General features: G+C 41.5%; 1 protein-coding gene across 8 annotated transcripts in view; it reads right to left on the minus strand.

Moving 5' to 3' along the window:
* The window catches only part of PARD3 (par-3 family cell polarity regulator), a 1,320,414-nt gene that overhangs the window by 676,266 nt on the left and 625,895 nt on the right, over window positions 1-18,253 (minus strand). For all 8 annotated transcript variants that reach the window (XM_085631870.1, XM_085631866.1, XM_085631868.1 and 5 more), the window contains exons 8-9: window positions 14,202-14,327; window positions 8,503-8,891 (exon numbers count right to left, since the gene is read on the minus strand). In XM_085631870.1, coding sequence (XP_085487996.1) covers window positions 8,503-8,891; window positions 14,202-14,327 — 515 coding nt within the window. The remainder of the gene's footprint in view (window positions 1-8,502; window positions 8,892-14,201; window positions 14,328-18,253) is intronic.

Here is an 18,253-nt window from a genome sequence, read left to right on the forward strand (position 1 = left end):
CTTCCCATCACTATTTCAATATCGTCCCTGGTCAGCCGTTGGTGAAAACCATTTAAGTGGCTTTAGTGCCTTCATCGGACCTTGGATTTTTTCGGAATCTCTTGCATTCCATATAGTTGGTCTTGTAACTACTCACTGGATGATGCAGCTACAGATGAACCCCCTGAGCTATCTAAAAGTATCTCTTGCATTCCATATAGTTGGTCTTGTAACTACTCACTGGATGATGCAGCTACAGATGAACCCCCTGAGCTATCTAAAAGTATCTCTTGCATTCCATATAGTTGGTCTTGTAACTACTCACTGGATGATGCAGCTACAGATGAACCCCCTGAGCTATCTAAAAGTATCTCTTGCATTCCATATAGTTGGTCTTGTAACTACTCACTGGATGATGCAGCTACAGATGAACCCCCTGAGCTATCTGAAAGTTCCTGCTTATATAGGTCAAATAAGCACGGTGGTCCGCTTTCACTTTTGTCCGTCATGAAAGCTTTCTTGTCTTTATGGGGCCATGTGTTTGAAACACATGGCCCCATAAAGATAAGAAAGCGTTTGTGACGCAAGAAAGGCAGACGAGCCCGTCCAAATGGGATGGCTCAAAAAGCCTAAGGAAAACGTCACACGGTGCTCTTTTCCAATGGCTGGCCACCGTTTAGCATAAACGGTGAGGCCGGCCAATGAAAAAGAAGGGCAGGGCTTAATGCCCTTTACAGAAAATACCCCAAATCATTAAATCTCGCCAGCGAGACTGCGCATGTGTGCAGCCCACGCCAGGCGAGACCTAAAAAAGGGGGCACATTGCATGATCTAAATAAGCTTGATCCTTCTCTCTACTCACTCCTTTCTGAGCCTAAAATGGCAGAATTAGATTCCGATGATGCTATGGCCAGCTCCCCCAATTTTAATGATGAATCTTTTAAAAGGTTTATCCAGAGAGAAATGAGGTCCTGTATGTTGTACACTCTTAAGGAGGTTACGTCCGCTAAAAGTTCTGAACAGGACGACTCTACTGAAAGCTCTAATACCCATACCGATACATCTATTAATAAGGGGAAAAGAGTTAAGAAATCTAAGCACACTGAGCTAATCCCCTGAGCACTATGGGAGGTCCTAGCACCTCAATTAATTTGGGAGGTCTTAGCACCTCAAACCTTACGGGAGGTCCTCGCACCTCAAATACATCGGGTGTCCTTAGCGGCACAAACTATTCAGGTGTCCCTAGTGGCACAACTTATATGGGTGTCCATAGCGGCACAAATTATCGAAGTGCTCATAACAATACTGACAATGATACGGAGGACGAGGATAGGTCCCCTAATATTTCTGATTAATTTGTCCTCGATTTAGATGATGAGAACTTTTAATTTAACAGTCAACCTACTGAAGAAGAAATCCCGTCATCCTCTAAGAATGTTATCCTTAACCCTTTGGGCCAGGAAATGTTCTCACCCCTTAACATCTCTCTCCCCAGAAGCTCTGAATGGTTACCCCAAGACCATGTAGAGAAATGTATTAGGAGATGGCTCAGAAACGCCCTGGAGAGAGATACTCGTGGTATCCTCAGGGCCGTGTGTTCAAGACCCACTATACAAGATAAAGTCTGTTAGACTCCCAACCTTAATCCCGACTTGATTAAGCTTTTGTTCAAACTCGGAAGAGACCCCAGGAAAGGTATGGAGAGTTCTCTTAAAGGCTATCAAGATAGTCTTCTTGATGTCCTGGGGCCCCTGGCCAGAATTTTAGATATGGCTGAAGAGAGCCACATCAATGGCACTCCTCTTGACACTGATCTCATCAGAGGTTGGAGCCAGAGGGCCATGGTACTTCTTAGCAACACTAATGCAAGCCTTTACACTGAGAGAAGGAGAGTTATTATTACTAAAATTAACCCTAAACTGGGTGACATGGCCGAAAAGGAACCCTCCCAAAATCTCTGGGGCCTCCTCTTTGGTGAGGATATGATTAAATCTATTGGCAAATACGTATCTACCTTTACCGCCCTCGACAAAGCACAATTTAACATGAGGCATGTTTTTAATTCTAACCTTTTTGGAAGGGTTGGAAGACGGGGCCTTTCTTCCGGCCGATCCAGCCATGTCTAGTCATGTTAATAGGAGAATCGCAATTTCATTACAAGACCGGAGGCTACATTATGCATGTTGGTAGCTGTGTAGGACAACATCAGACATGTGCTCAATTGGTTTACAATAATGTCGAGCAAATGTGGATGCATTAGACCAGTCCGCTGCTTTGAGAATATCATCCAGCTTACCACCAGGCCAGAAGGATTTACTGGCCATAGCACCTCTGAGAGAATGAGCTTGGAATTTAGATAAGTCAACGCCCGCTAGATTCATAGCGGATTTGACCCATCTGGCTATGGAGGTAGAGCTTATGGGTTTGAATGGTTTGACTTAGGAAACAGGCAGTTGATTTGCATCATAAGGGCGAAAGTCTTTCATTCTATTATCATATTCTTTTATACAATCCACAACACAGTTTCTTACAAAGGTCAGAACGCGGATTAAAAAAAAAAAAAAAAATAGAATCTGACGTTGTTTTGGTTCTTCTAACAATTTCAAATTTAACACCAAACATATTAGAAGATCGACTAGAAATATCAAGACATTTGATATCAGAAACTCTACGGCATGAAATTAAACACAACAGAGTTGCAAGTTTAATAGAAAGACATTTCCCAATAAGTAAAGAGTTATCAGGCCAACTTGAAAAAAGGTCTAAAATAGCCTTAACGTCCCACATGGATTTGTATTTAGGACTAGGGGGTCTCCTCAACCTGATACTTCTCATGACTCTACAAACAATAACATTTGTACCTACCGTGCACCTGTAAGGATTTAAAGCTTTGAACTAGAGACATTAAAGGCAGTGATGCCTAACTCAAATATGAATGCAAGGAAAAGTAGGGAAATGCAAATATGCAAATGGCAGCGAGTCCTGTAGTAATAAGTTAAAGATGCAATGTGTTCTGAAAACACTAATGCTGAACGATAATTCAATAAGCAACAGAAATGGAATACAAAGTCATTTCCATAAGGGCATCTACCGAAAGATCTTGCAATAAGTCTCAAAACACATCAAGGACAATTCTGAAATCCATATTGCTGATTTGTGTTAGTGGTATACATCTGTGTATTTTGAACAGTTTTTTTTGTTTCGCTAGATGGCCCCTTAGATATGCACATGGAGAATTAGATGAATATATGCATGATAAGGTCTGTATTTTGTAACTCCAGTCTCAAAAACGTGCATCAGTACATCACCTCTGGCACTGTGTACTCATACAGTTCTATATGGGTCTCATAGCTACCCAGTACCATGAGCAGGCTCCTCAAAATGGACTTATCTGCTCAACTGCATCACAGTAGCAAGAAACAAAGCTTGTTTTTCCTGTTGGGACATAACAATGCTCAATCTTAAAGCCAGAGCCTGCTTTGTGCATTTCATATTTATTTCTTTGTTTAAAATAAAGCAATTGGAAAATCCTGTTCAAAATACTGGATGGTTTTGGAAGCCATCTTTAACCTTAAATTGTATATGCATAACTGTGAATGATGGGGATGTTTTTCACCTTGGGGTTCTGAGTAATATCAACAACTTTAGCGTCTCCCCCATCCGGGTTATCTCCATATATTCTTGTTCCTGCATGGAGTTATAAAACATAGGACTACCCAAGACTCTACAAATTAATCGTTGGATCCAGTGCATAATACTTATCTGTATTTTTCTTGTGCTCTCTCTACAGGTAGGACAAGATTGCCTTTCAAATGATTTTAGCCGAGGGAACAGTGGGCAGAGGTGGGGCATTTCATGGTTCTTCGTAGGAGTTGTGCTTTTAGTGGGGGGGCAGTGCCAAATACCTCAAACCAACAGTGGGTCTCCAGCAATTCGAAATTCAACACCTATTGCTCCCCGCAAAGGTGAAACATACTAATGGAGTTTGTTCCAGAGGGAGAGCGTGGATTCTTGAAAAAGTATCTGGAAGAAGCTCCCTGCACACCAACACTCCAGGTAGCAGACATGGCTTTGCGATTGTCAATAGCTGAGAACTGACACCACAGAAAGCAGTCTGTACACATTCAAACCTTTCAAAGCCATGCAGTTTGCAAGAAAAGAGAAAAGAAGATCAAGAAAAAAAGACAGTTCACTGAAAATTACAACAACGGGTGCCATCAAGGAGGAGAGACGGTCACATCCTCTACTGATTTGAATGAAGAAATAAAGGGTGCGCCAAATCAGTGGATATAAAGCGATCAGGCAGTTGCGAAAGGGACCCAATTCATATCCTGGTTCAACACAACTTTAAACTCCGAATGTACTATTCCAGCCCCACCACAAGGTAGCATAAAGATCCTACAGGCTGGATATGTAAGGATGCTGAACCTAAGAGTAATGGGCAAAATTGAGCCAACTCTTCGGTTGTTTTGGTTCATGGGCTATTTCTTCTCGCAATCTTGATCAATACATTCACACATGCTATACAGAACTGCAGTGATTCAATTCAGTATAACTAGTAATTATAAAAACTGGTTTTACTTTCCAAGACATGAGTCACAGAAAGGAATGAAGTAAAAACAATAGTGCCATTTAATTTGAAATAATTGGCATGGAAAACCTCAATTAAAAGCCAGTTTACAATTTTTAGGCCTGGCATTAGCCAAGATCTTTTTATTGTAGTAAGATTACAAATGTATAACCTATTTTGAGGGGCTTTCAACTAGCCCTTCTCAGCCACTGGTCTGATGTGTTCAAATTTTTCTCCTACCCACTACAACATACAGCATGGGGTTATGAGTCAATCCACTTCAGCGAATGGCTAAATTTACTGCGATTGAAGGCATTTGACTCTTGTACAAAGTGAACTTATATAGAAAAAGTAGTCCCTTTAGGCATCAGAGACTACTGGCCCTATGTGTGCTTTTTGATGAAACAAAATGAGCAAGAATGCTTCATGAAACAAAAAAGTTGTATTACAATACATTTATAGAAAAACCATTAAACAAAAAAAGCATTACCAAACTTGTAAGGTTGTCAGCCAACGCAAGACCGATTGGCTTTGCCAATGGTTGTTAATGAATATGCCAAAAGACGTTCTGAGGAAAACCATTTAGTTGCAAGAGGGCCAGCTTTTCTTCACGTCATATTTTCAAATTCCTAACGACTAGAATTGAGGGGTCATGTGTCCTGACAGACAATACTTAGGTTTTGTAAATAAAATATTACATCATTTTACTTCCAATCTCTGGATGTGAGGATGAGAAACTTAAGTTTGAGCTTCATTTTTACCGAGTGGCTTGCATATGCCAGAGAGCCAATCAATTTCAGCACTATGCCATACACAGGAATCAAGACAAACCTCTCATTCGAATAGTGAACCAGGGCCAGTGAGCCATCTCTATTTGAAAGGGTAACTGCATCGTGCATGCGTATAGTGCTTAATTTGCATACATGCATAAAGTGGAGGTTCTCAAAGATTTTCTTAGCAGCACGTCGCCAGAGCTACTAGTCTTGAATCCTCTATCTTTTACCACCCCATACTTATTCTCTCATGATCTCACTCCCGTGGGTTCTTTTTCGTCATGTCTCCCCTTTTATATTTTCCTACGATTCTCTTCCTACTGCTTTCTCCTTTGTCCACTACTGTCTCTCTCTTACTCTAGGTAAACGTCTGATGAAAATAAAATAAGTACTGATTCTGAAAAACGACCGCAGCCGAACAACTCCTCACTTTATTACTTTGTCGTAAATGTAGTCTATTCTTGCAAACAATATGTTCATATGGTCTCTCTCTCTCTCATAACCCCTCCAATTGAGAAGAATAGTCCACAGCTGTGTATCACGTTTCCTGATAACGATTTCCCGCCAGCAGTGCTTCAGAAATTGTGATCGCCGCCTCTATTATCTTAATTTTCGTGAAGGGCGCAGACGGCTGCGGTGCGCATCATAGCCCGATTAGCATATCAGCCCTAACCCTCCGAATGCGCGTGCTAAAGATCAGCCAGTGACCTTTCCGCAAAGATAAACAGATATCAATTTTCATTTAGAAACGGCAACAAACAGTTGGCACTGACCGAAACGTACCACTGACCTTATCTTCTGGCTTTATTAAACAGCTAATTCCCATGAAAGATCAGGCTATTAGAAAAATGCCAAAAACGGCAATAAAACATAATGAAAAATTCATAATTACGGAACCAAACAGGATGAGTCAATTCTGTCATTTTTTTTCCATGCGAAAAGGCAACGCGTCAAAGAACAGACATGATGCGAGATAAGGGCAGTCTCTCCACCGGGCGGCCATTTTGAAGCCTGCATCATCATTATGCAGAACGTGCCACGCCGGCTGCATCTGAACTTAATTTGAAGTGTAAATCTTCTATGCTTTAATGCACCCCCATAAGGAGTTCTTAATCTAATGACGGTAATTGGCAAAATTACTGCTTTCCGTTGGCTGCAATGAAAGCTTATTTGTTGGGTTTCCATAAAGAGACAATTATTAGAGCATCCTTCATTAGGAACGACCAAAGACAATCAAAGTCGCTATCCCGCTCACATTAGCGCTTGAAGTAATAGTAAAGTGGGTCGCTCTATTTATTGTTCCACAGGCAGGTTCTCGGAAATAAAAAAAACATTTAAAACTCAAGCTGAGAAAGTACTTTGGATGGCGCGTGACACACACAACTTGGGTGAAAAATAATTGCACAAATTAAACATTTGGGAAAGAGGATCTCTTTCTCCAAACTAGTAATTGTCTTAGTTAAAGAGCATCACAAAGAAAGGGGATACTTGAGCCTTGATCGTGGGGTAAAGGTGATGAAAGCACACAACAAGAGGGAGAAGATTTACCCACTGTGGAAGACTTACAGGAAATAGTAAAGGGAGAGGTGCTAACTTCACTTTAAAAATATCAAAGCAAGAAAAAATATACATGTAGCGTTGAAGCAAGAAAATGATTCCAGGTGTTGGAGTACTTCCATCAGAATGATAAATATTCATATCTTTATTTCCTAGAAAAACAACGCTGAGGGAGGAATCTGGCACAGGTTTTGATCAACCAATAGTGGTGGTTTAACTTAAAGATGCAAACGCTTGCAGAAGGTGGCTCAGCCACATCCAGTAATAATTTACTGGGTCAGTAATGACAGAATTAATTAGTTAATGTATTTGTCAGCCTTCAAGGACTGAACTGCTTCAGGACTCCCATCACATTAGACCTAAATGAAATGTCTGAAGGATGTTCCTTAAAGAAAGTGGGACTTGACCTTCAAAGCGGAAAAGTGAACAATGATGCTCTGCAGACCAAGCCTTCATTCTGGGGGAGGAAGACCTGCATTAATGGAAAATATTTATTCGTGGTCCGGGAACCATGATTTGAAAAAAAATAGTAATTGAACTACTAGTGAGTGTAGCTCTTCAAAACGATGACGTGTATTCATTTTCCCCCCATGAGCACCTAAGTCCACACTTCAAGACATTGGAGGCATTCTGCAGCCTAACAGATGAGGTCAATAAACTTTCCTTAAGCAGCATGGCCCCATCAATTAACCGATGATTAAGGAAATTCTTCCACAAGTGCAAGAAGCCTTACAGAGGTATTGCTGACCAGCCAGACCAGACAACAAGGGATGACACGGGTCAGAGAGAATCAACACATATCAAATCAATTCAGAACTTGACCAGTAAGTATGGAACTGCTTTTTCGGCATTACCATTACTGGCAGCCATTTCTGCTGTATTTCAAAGGTGGCAGGGATATTCGTGAATAACCGCTAGTAAACATTGTTAGCTCCATTTCCTCCTACATCTGTCATTTGGATGGTAAAGCTTTCAAGACAATTTTCTACTTCACAACATAACCAACATATTTCAAATGCGCAGCTAAATCGGCAGCAATACAATAATTAACGCCTTTCTCTGGTTGGCTTAATTTGACCATTTCTCAAACGGTTATCATTCATACCTACCTCAAATCTCCAAACCATTTCAAAGCAATAAAGTTGCAGGCTGAGAATTGCTAGTCAAACTAGCACCAGCCATCAACCGAAAAGAACTGCATGCCAATCTTCTGTTAATAGGCTTCACATCATAGAGCATGCCTGTGTATAGCAGGCATTTTAACTGATCCTCAATACCTTCACGATTTATGGATGGTTTGTTGGAAATATCACAAACTATACAACAAAGGAAAGGAGAACAGGACAGAAAAAGGCCCATTTTGGGGCATTTCAATTGAATTGAACCATTTTCATTTGAGTTATTTCCCGTGGCGTAATAAAGGCCCCCTCAGCACAGTAACCTGGCCTGAGAGCTCCAGAGTGAGTCCAGAAGGGGCCACTCCATGTAGTTTGCAGAGGGGGGCCCTCAACTTTCGTTACGCAACCGGTTCTTTAATTCAACACTCTTGTGTCAGTCAGTGGCAATGCATGTCCACAGACTATCACCAGGGGAAAGCTATAGTTTGCTGAATAAACAACGTACCTTTCTTCAGCTGAATGTTGAGCTTCTTCCCTATCTTTTTGGTGTTAAAACCACTGTTAGGGGAGGGACTAAGGCCTTTTTGTGGGGATGCAGAGAGACCGGATGGTGGTTTCCCAGCAGAGTTAACACTGTGAGGTAGTTGGGAGAAAGAGTCTGTTTGCTCTGTGTGGTTAGTCGGTGGTCTGGATGGCCGCTGTGATGCGTGATCCGGCCCCGCATTGTTCATGCTCTTGCTATCCATATAGTGCGTGTCCGGGCTGAACCGGCTGGTGTAGTAATTGCTCTTCTCACTTTGGGAGAGTTGTTCGTAAGGCTCCTTGTTTGCTGCAGGGACCACATGGAACCACATGATGGGTGAACGCATGGCTTGGCGGAACATATGTTGGGCTCTGCATTAATGAACGAAAAGAAAATGAGCAAATTAACAGTGGCGGGCAAGAAGACATTATGAACATAATTACTGTGACTAATCAGACAACAAAGGCAGACTTCGAAAAACTGCTTTAATTGAAATTGGGAAAACATACTAATAAGCTCATTGATCATCAGCCATGCTTTTTTCCCACATCAGCTGGAAACTTAAGAGATGCACAACATAGAGATACAATACTAGGTCAACCCCATTTGTCATTTCCACGACCACACATGACACCCTTTGTGAGTATGGCAATCACACTCGCATGACAATTGTATTTGGAGTACCTGTTTTGGAACAAAAAAAGGAAACCTGTATACAATATTCATCAACAAAGACTGTCCTTGATGAACAGAGCTCATTGGTTTCTTGCAGCCACAAAAATCCACAAGACTTGTTGCTGTGAATGGCGTGCTGAAGAGAGGAGACCGTAGTAACCAGTAACATCGCAACTGAAATGATGGCTGTGGCAGGCGTCTGGTTTTGATACCTGCGGGACGCACACACGCACATACTAACTAAAGATCGGTGTGGGATCATGCAAAGATAGAGATATCTGACCAACGTAAGAATAAATAAAACTAATTTACTTCTAGAGAGTCTAAGTTAAGGTAAGAACATTCTGCACAAAGTAGTTAGTCAGTGGCCTAGAAGCTGGGACAAGGTCATGTAGCGTCCACTGATACCAGAGTAGATTCACTTGTCAAAGCTCTGTCGTGTAGTTCCTACAAATCTATATAGGATCTGTGCCATTACACAACATAAACTAAGAGGTTGGTGTCCAGAGGGATTCCAGGTACCCCCGAAGGATATGTTAGTCTGTAGACCAGCTAGCTCACAGGGCCACTACGAACCCCTCTTACCAAGGAGCGAATAGTTTCTGGCAACTATCAAACATGACAACCCTGAGCCCTCAGGGATGGTGGAAACAGTACAGTACTTTTCGCTCAGTCACTTGTGCTTACTTTGTCCCAGAGAGATACATAGAATAAACGGTGGGGACGTTTTCAATAAGTATTTATTGAACCAGCGTCATTCTAGTATAAAATACGTGTGCTGCAACAACCATTAGACATAAACATATATATACGGTTATGAGCACCAGTAGAGTGAAGAAAAGGTAGAACTCTACCATAGTGCTAAAACAATGAATATATGCAGGCATATATATACATAACAGTAATAATGCGTGCTCCTACGATGCAAACCCTAACTAGATGCACCTAAATGTACCTAACATGTACGTAGGTGTATAGCCAAGAATCCCCTTAAGATAGAGCCAACCCCATTACCTGATGTGGGAGTGCGAAGGACCCCATCTTGGTTTCGAGATGGACACCCTGCAAGGGATGCCAGACCACTGCGTGCTGGAGTGTCTGCTTGAAGGGACCTCAGCGCCTCGCGTCAGCGTGTCACCATGGAAGTCTTTCTTCTCTGGTTTGCCTAGAGAAGATGTTGCGCTTATATACCCAAAAGATACCCTCAGCGGTTCTACCTAGAAGTGTACTGTGGGCATGTCGGGCAAGGATGTCGATAGAGGTTACCCTTACACAGAATTATTATACAGAAGATTGCAATGCTGCTGTGATACTGAGAATCCTCATGCATAATACATGATATTAGTTTTCGGAGAAAACCCCACGACAGTCATGTAGCACCTAACTAGGTAAAAAGTCAGCGCCAAACCCATTATGTAGAACAATGGTAGGGCTGAAATAGGTAAAAGGTCGTGTAACTACCTAGGCCTATATTGGGGTTCATAACAGCACCCAATGGACAACATATAGTGATCCAACTTGGTTGGCATCAAGTGTACACCAGAGGGATTCCTGTTATAGGCACTGTAACCTTTAAAAGCATTTAAAATGTATTTCATTGGGGTAGTAAATCAGGCTCTTTCAACTGCAACGGGTGCGACATGTGCCCTAATCTATATTTAAATTACAGGTTTCCAGAGAGGTGCTTCTTGTAAGGCACGCCTGTGCTCCTGAAGTCAACAGACCTCAGCGAGCGAAGGCAGCTCTATGCAAGATTCTGATATGGGTGAAATTCTTTATACAGATCTGAATGAGATCTTACATTGCATTGCTGTTGAATGTAAAAACACCACTGGAATAATCTTCTTAAAATGCCTCCCTTCTGAGACCTTTTGCTTTTATGTGACCGACAGCAGGAAAAACTAATCTTGGACTACAATGGGGGCTCACAAATTTAAAAAGAAGGTATTATTGGAGGATGGCATTGGGAAAACTCGCTGTTGATGTCACGAATCTGTGATCAAAGAAATCTTTCTACTAACATGTAGGTTTGTAATTTTCAGCTGTTTTCCGCTGGCATGTCCGAAATAGGGGTTTTAGAGAAAGCAGCTCAAAGCCAGTCTTAACAACATACAGTCGTTCGATGGTGTAATTTCAATATCATTTCAGTGATAAATGCTTCACAACCACTTACCAGCAAGAAAGAAAACAACAAAGACGAGGAGGTGAACTCAGAGAACCTAACTACCTTTCTAGAATGACAAACAACCAAGTGGGATTGGGGTGCCTGCTGTGGTACTTTTTACATTGAAATAACCTGCTAGCGCATAGTTTTGAAAACCACCTCGATACAGAACCAACCTTGGCAAGTGTTGAAGTGTGAGTATATGAAACCCTTCACTTAAAAAAACCCACAAAAAAACGCAACTAGCACCTGTGGCATAACGTAAAATGATGCCCCTCTTCATGCGCCCCCTTCCACACTGCAGGGGGTCTATAATGCCCTGATTATTAGGCCTGGGCGGTAAATTCTGTTCAGCTTGCGGAATTTGGGTAATTTCGCGTTCTGCGGAGAACGCGGAATTACCCAAAATTCTGCATTTCGCAGAATTTGCTTGTTCGCGTTCTCAAAATGCGAATTTGCGAGATATATCCCCCTGAGCACGCAAACAGCGATCGCGTACAGGAAAAAAGCATCGCGAACAAGCAAGTCCGCATGTTTGCGGAATTTCTGCGTGTTCGCAGAGATTGTTTACCGTTTCGCTGAGCTTTGCGTAGCACGACTACGCAAATTCCGCCCACCCCTATTGATTATTACTCAGTGGCTATCATCTTATTCCAAAAGTACAGGCCACTCGCAGTCTATTATTGAGTCAACATTGGCTAATCACTCCCCACTCCTGCTCAATGGAAGGACCAGTAGGTTGCTCAGTGAGTTAAATGCTGGCCACAGAGAAATGCTCTGAAATGCAAGTCACGGAGTTCCGATCACTCCTCACTCCTGCTCAATGGAAGGACCAATAGGTTGCTCAGTGAGTTAAATGCTTGCCACAGAGAAATGCTCTGATATGCAAGTCACAGAGTTCAGATCCTGGCATGATCGACCCAGCCGTACATCCTTCCAAGATCAGTAAATTGTGTGCCATTAAAATGGTTAACAGTGATTGATAAATCATGAGTTTGGAAACAAACGTAAGTTTCGAACAAGTTACTATTGGCAAGACCGATTTATAATGGTCCGGAATTTTATTTATCTGTTTCAATAACCGTAGGAACAGATTTACATTTATTTTCTACTACTTTTTGCACTACTAAAAATAGTCAAAGTTTCTAAAAACTCCTCCTAAATCTGTACCAAATTTCGATTGAGTGAAAATCTTAAAAATATTCTTTACCTAGCCATTTCAAGTATGTTTAGGGAGTCTTAATCATCTTGTTTAAGCTAAGGGCATTCCATATATCTGGAAGGGATGGCAGCCTTCACTAGAAGATCAACTTCAGACTGAAAGCTGCCTTTGAGAAGTAGTCACTGTGCTATTATGGTCTAGTGGCAATGGTAGAGCACATCACTAAAAGGCTACTGATAACTCTTAATGACAACCACAGTGTGTGGAACAGGCTGGCCTGGAAACGTTTCCAAACCCTGTGGCGACATTCCTCCTCCATAACTGCTCAGAGCTCATTCGGCAGCGCATCATCTAGGACCACCAACGTCTACGCAGGTGTAACCTTGTTCACTTAGTGTGGTCTGATAACGGAGGCATAGTACAACTAGACTAGAGGTTCTAAGCAGCCAGATGTCAGCTGATGGCATAACAACATTAACCAGTGGTAGAGACGTACATCCTACACAGATCTGTTCCGACGGTTCACGATGCACCACTGACTATCAGCCCAAATCATCCCATATATCGATTCTGGATCCACCGCAACACTTTATAGAATTTGAACTGTTTCAATCCGAAACTGGGTAAAAAAAAAAATCCACATTTTTATTTCTAAATAGAATGATATTTGGACTCTGCTGAGAAACTAAATACAGCCCACAGAGAAACTACATGTTCGCAGATTCAGCAATGTAATTTAACCTGCTCATTATCTGGGACATTTTACACTGCAGTTCAGACATGTGTGTCCCCTGTATAAGAAGCTTCTGTGATTTCTTTGCTACACCATTGTAACACAACCCACTTCAATACACAGCACAGATGGATTAATCGCCGCTTGAAATACCTAAACTATAGTGTCAAATAAAAGAAAATTATTTTTCATTAGAAAGCTTTATTTCAGAGGCCATCAGCCAACATTAAAAAAATCTAATGCATGCAAGTTCTTATTTTAAAGATAATCATAGGTTGTTAAAACAGTTAAAGAAATATACTTACAATTTTCATAATCCAACACCAATAAAGGTAGCACCCATTGTTTACAATTGCTTTGCTACCAGATTGGTGAAAGGCCAACTCAAAAAGATAAAGGAAACCCTTATAGATACTCTACACCCACTCTGAGTGTTTATTTAATTTATGCAAAAATACACATTTATGATAGAAGTTAAATTACAAACATGAATTGTCAATATATAAAGGGGCGTGGTCAAGTACCCTCTCTAATAGGTGGCTTGGAAAGTCCTAACAATAGCATGTAGGGTCAAAACCTCCCACAACTTATGCAACTGAAATGGATGCAGCTTCGCTCCTATTTTTGTGGTGTGGACATTTACCCGTAAGATCATGGCAGCTCCTCTCAGTGCGCATATCACCTCAGTGTGGGGACGGAGTGACGAACAGACATGACCACATGACCAAGATCACTAAAGATGGATGAGGGTACGCATAAAGCGTACTATACCACAATGAACACTGAAGCGTTGTAGACCATGATCCTAGGACGCTTACAGCTCTGAACCTTGATAGTGAGGTAAATTTACTCTCAAGCAGCGCGGCTTGTCCTTGCATCGCTTAACATGCATTGTGGTGGTTAATGATAGAAAAAGAAAACATATCCTGCATATAAGATGCACTTACTGCTCAAATCTCCTGTTCCGGAGGTCTCCATCATTAATCCTTACAATACAGTCGTTCTCGTGGAAAAGGTTCTCCCGTTCAGCTTTGCCACCTTTTTCGAGTCGCTTCACTAATAACCCCAGGGTTCTGGAACATTAAGATTACAAATCGTTACATATGTAATCTTTCTTTCGTACATTTTCTCGCGCGGTTATACATTTTAATAATAGCACTAAGGTTTAAGTGCTACTTAACTTCAGGATCTAAGAAAAGTTGTTTTAAGCATATGTAATAAAACGTGTGCCCATCGAAAAATGAGTGATTGCAACAGAAACCTTTATTACACGTTTAACACATTTCGAGGAGTTTGATGGGGCAGCTGACTGGAAAGTGAATATCAGCGTCTGTTGGTCTCAGGGTGACTCGTTCAGTTTGAGGGGGAAACGACACAGCCCCGAGGTGGAGGGAGTGAGAGGATGGCATACGGATCTGGTGATCTACCAATGCAGAGATTGGCAGTGGAAGAGCAGCAAACCAGGATGCACGCATGCACACTTACAAAACTCACTGCGTAGAAGAGTGCAGCACCATCAGTTTCGCCATGGTGTGTGTGTGTCAGAAGATGTAGATGTGTGCATCTAGGTGTTTGGGTGGGTGTGTGAGGACCAGCAATGGTGCCAGTCAGAGTCCTACAAATTCTTCCAAATGGACAGCATTAATGGTGACCCTGCAATACAGTAGCCTTGACATACAAACGCCATTTAGCTATCGCTGGTGTAATATTGGTTCATCTTTGACAGATGGTGGACACACCTGGCAATTGTCTGAAAATCCCTGACATGATAATGTTTCACCCTTACCAGGCTGTAGGTGTACTTGACAACATTTAACAACATTTTGGATATACCTATCCCCACAATGGCACATCACTGACATATGGGCATTCTTGGCAACATTCTGGCCATCCGCGGCATAATGGGGGCCCTAGCCAAATAGTTTCTGCCTGCACCTAGGCACATTTGACATATTCCTGGCACAGCGGTGCCTACCCTTAACATATTGAGGGCATTCTGGCATGGGAATACCTACGGCTATGCTTGGTATATTGGTTATTTCCATGACATGTTGTGGGTAAACAACATATTAGAGATTGTGTCTGGGCATAAATGTGCCTGTCCACATGTCACAGTGGTGGTCCTGGACAAAAGGTATCCTTCCAGCATGTTGTGGACACATTTAACAACTGTTCTCTATTTGCAGCTACTCCTAGCAAAATAAAAGAACAGGCCACATAGTGCTCATTCTTGGCATACTCTGGACATTTATAAACAAAAATCTCACTATCACTGGTATAACAATGCCCAAACCTATTCTTTGCAAAACTCTGCCTATCTTTGGTATAATGGTAGCCCATCATCGTCAAATTGTGCCAATCTGGACAAAATTCTGTCAATCCTTACAATAACATAGTGGACTTTGCGTCCTTGTGGTCTGATGGGTGAATGCTTGATCAGTCAAAGAAGTAACAAAATCCTAGGATTAAAAGAAGCATTAAGGAGGACAGAGTTATGTCCCTCCTGCTCCTAACCTATAGGATTTCCAAAAATGTCATTTTGTAGTGCTCCTTGCAATGGAGGGTATTGTCCCTAATTTCACTTCACTACTGAGTAGTAATTATAGATGCCTCTCTTAGCTCAAGTTTGGATATTTTGTAGGCATGCGCACCTCACGTGCGTCTCCCAAATGCCCTTTATTTTTTTTTACCGATTCGGATCGGTGAATAAAAAAAAAAAAAAAGGTGGCCCCGTCAAAGTACTTTTTACACTAAGTGTGGAGGAAGCAACATGAAGAAGGCAGGTAAGGGATAGCAATGCAGGGGGACAGTAGCAACACAGGGGGAGGGACTGGGGAGGAGAAGTAACGGGCAAGAGTGCAACATGGAGCAGACGCAAAGAAGCATACAGGGTGGAATATGTGATTGGGGAGCGTGGGGGGTACAGGACAACAAGCACAACAGGAATGGGCCAGGGAAAAGTACACATGCAACAGACATCAACAAGGGGTGTATGGAGAGGCAAGTCCACGAGGGAGACAGTTGGAAAACATTCACACCTATAGAGTGTTTAACCCAAAAGAAACAATGCAATGCTTAAATGCAAGCAGTGGAATTACAGAAGCCAGCCAATCAAAGAGATGGTAAAGAAACAATGTTCCATGGGTGGAACAAACACAGGACAAGCTGGGCCATGAATAATTAGGCAAATGAGTGTGAACTCATACAGGGTCTAGTAGGCTAGACCTAAAAAGACCAAAGAAAGACAATAAAATAATGATCAACTGTCTCATTTTAGGAACAGAGCTTATCTTAGAGGGACATCTTGGGAGACTTCTAACAGAACTACTTCTGTAGAGTATAAATACATAAAGATTTGATTGAGTGAGGTGCACACGACAAAGCAAGAGCCGACTAACCTACCATTTCCTTCTGCACATAAACAATAAGATGAAGGGTAAGCGCTGTTGAAACTATGTCACAAATATAACATTGGTGGCTAAAGTAGGACTACTATTGGAGGTAAAGTTAATAAAACACAGTTAATAATGGTCTTAGGAATTGTTGGAGTGGGGTGTGAATAATATGCTTATGTGCCTGAAACATGCCAATAAGGCACACCACAACAGAACAGAGTTGGAATACCTAGAGGAATCAGAGTATCTAAAAGCTTGATGAAACTTCGAATACAGATTTATCGCACTTTCGCACTCATCTCAATGGCTGGGACAACTCCCAGAAAAACAATACATTTACTAAAGTGAATTATCCTAGTTTTTGAATCTTGTTAGAACTGGAGTAAATAAACCTGAGATGGCTTACAACAAGGCATAAGTACTTATAAGTAGAAGTGGAATAACAGTGATCAACCACACAAAAGATACAGTCATCAAACCATGCATGGCAAGCATAAAGGCATTCCAAACATAAAATAACTAAACCCAAATGGCTACACCTCTCATTGGCTTTCTCCAAACACTCTCACACAGCCATTCAAGGTAATGCTCTAGGTTCTCTGTGGAGTACATTTACCTATCCCTGTCGTCGCTGTAGGACTGGGTTACAGTTGTGAAAACTCACATTCGTTTTTGTACTCAACATCAAAAGAAGATAGTCAACATTTGTTTTTTGAAAGGCAGAATGTAGAAAAACATGTAAAGCAAATGGATTGTTGTTCACAATATCATAATTTGTTAGGTTCTTCCAAACTTCTTACTATTTTAGTCTACAATTTTACAAATATGGGTCTGCTCGGAGCACTAGCTCTCACAAAGATACTGCCATGAAGATGCATGTAAACAAACTGATAGAACGTGAATGATATAATCGTCCACACTAGAATGCCACGAAATGTAAAATGCATGACAATGATTCTCACATGAGGTGTAAAGGAACGCATCAATGTCACAAACAGATACTGCTTGTAAAGGTCTGCTTCATTTAATCCAAGCACCCTCAACTAATGTACAATATTTGGCATGTCTGCATGGTTCACACTAACTATATCATGTAGTATTTGTGTACAAAGACCACTGTGTAAAGGAGAACCACCTTCAATTTGATAAACCACTTCCTTTGAATAAGATGAAACCCTCTTCTATACTTTATACATTCCGAATGCTTATCCATAGTCCTTGGGAAAGATGGTGACTGATTCACTGTCCGTGTCCAACAATCCAGTTCTGACATTAAAAAGATCACAGCATACACAAGACCTCTGCACTTGGTGGATCTTCATCATTTAGATTAATATTTGTGTCTGTCCATGTACAGGGTCTATTCTTCAAGGTATCTGTTGTGCAAGGAGGCTGAAAGAATAGTCCCTCCTCTATCTGTGATGCAAAAGGAGGATTCTGCCTAGGTACAACAACTGAGCACTGCAATTACAAACCTCAGATCAGTTCTAGCTGCAGGACACTGGCACTCCTGGTTTAAATTATGGCACATTAGTACACACATATTGTTTCTTGTTCATTGTGGTTGCCATGAAACCAAATGATATAATATTTTGGATGGTCTT

Source organism: Triturus cristatus, chromosome 10, assembly GCF_964204655.1.
Source record: "Triturus cristatus chromosome 10, aTriCri1.1, whole genome shotgun sequence".
Classification (NCBI taxonomy): Eukaryota; Metazoa; Chordata; class Amphibia; order Caudata; family Salamandridae; genus Triturus; species Triturus cristatus.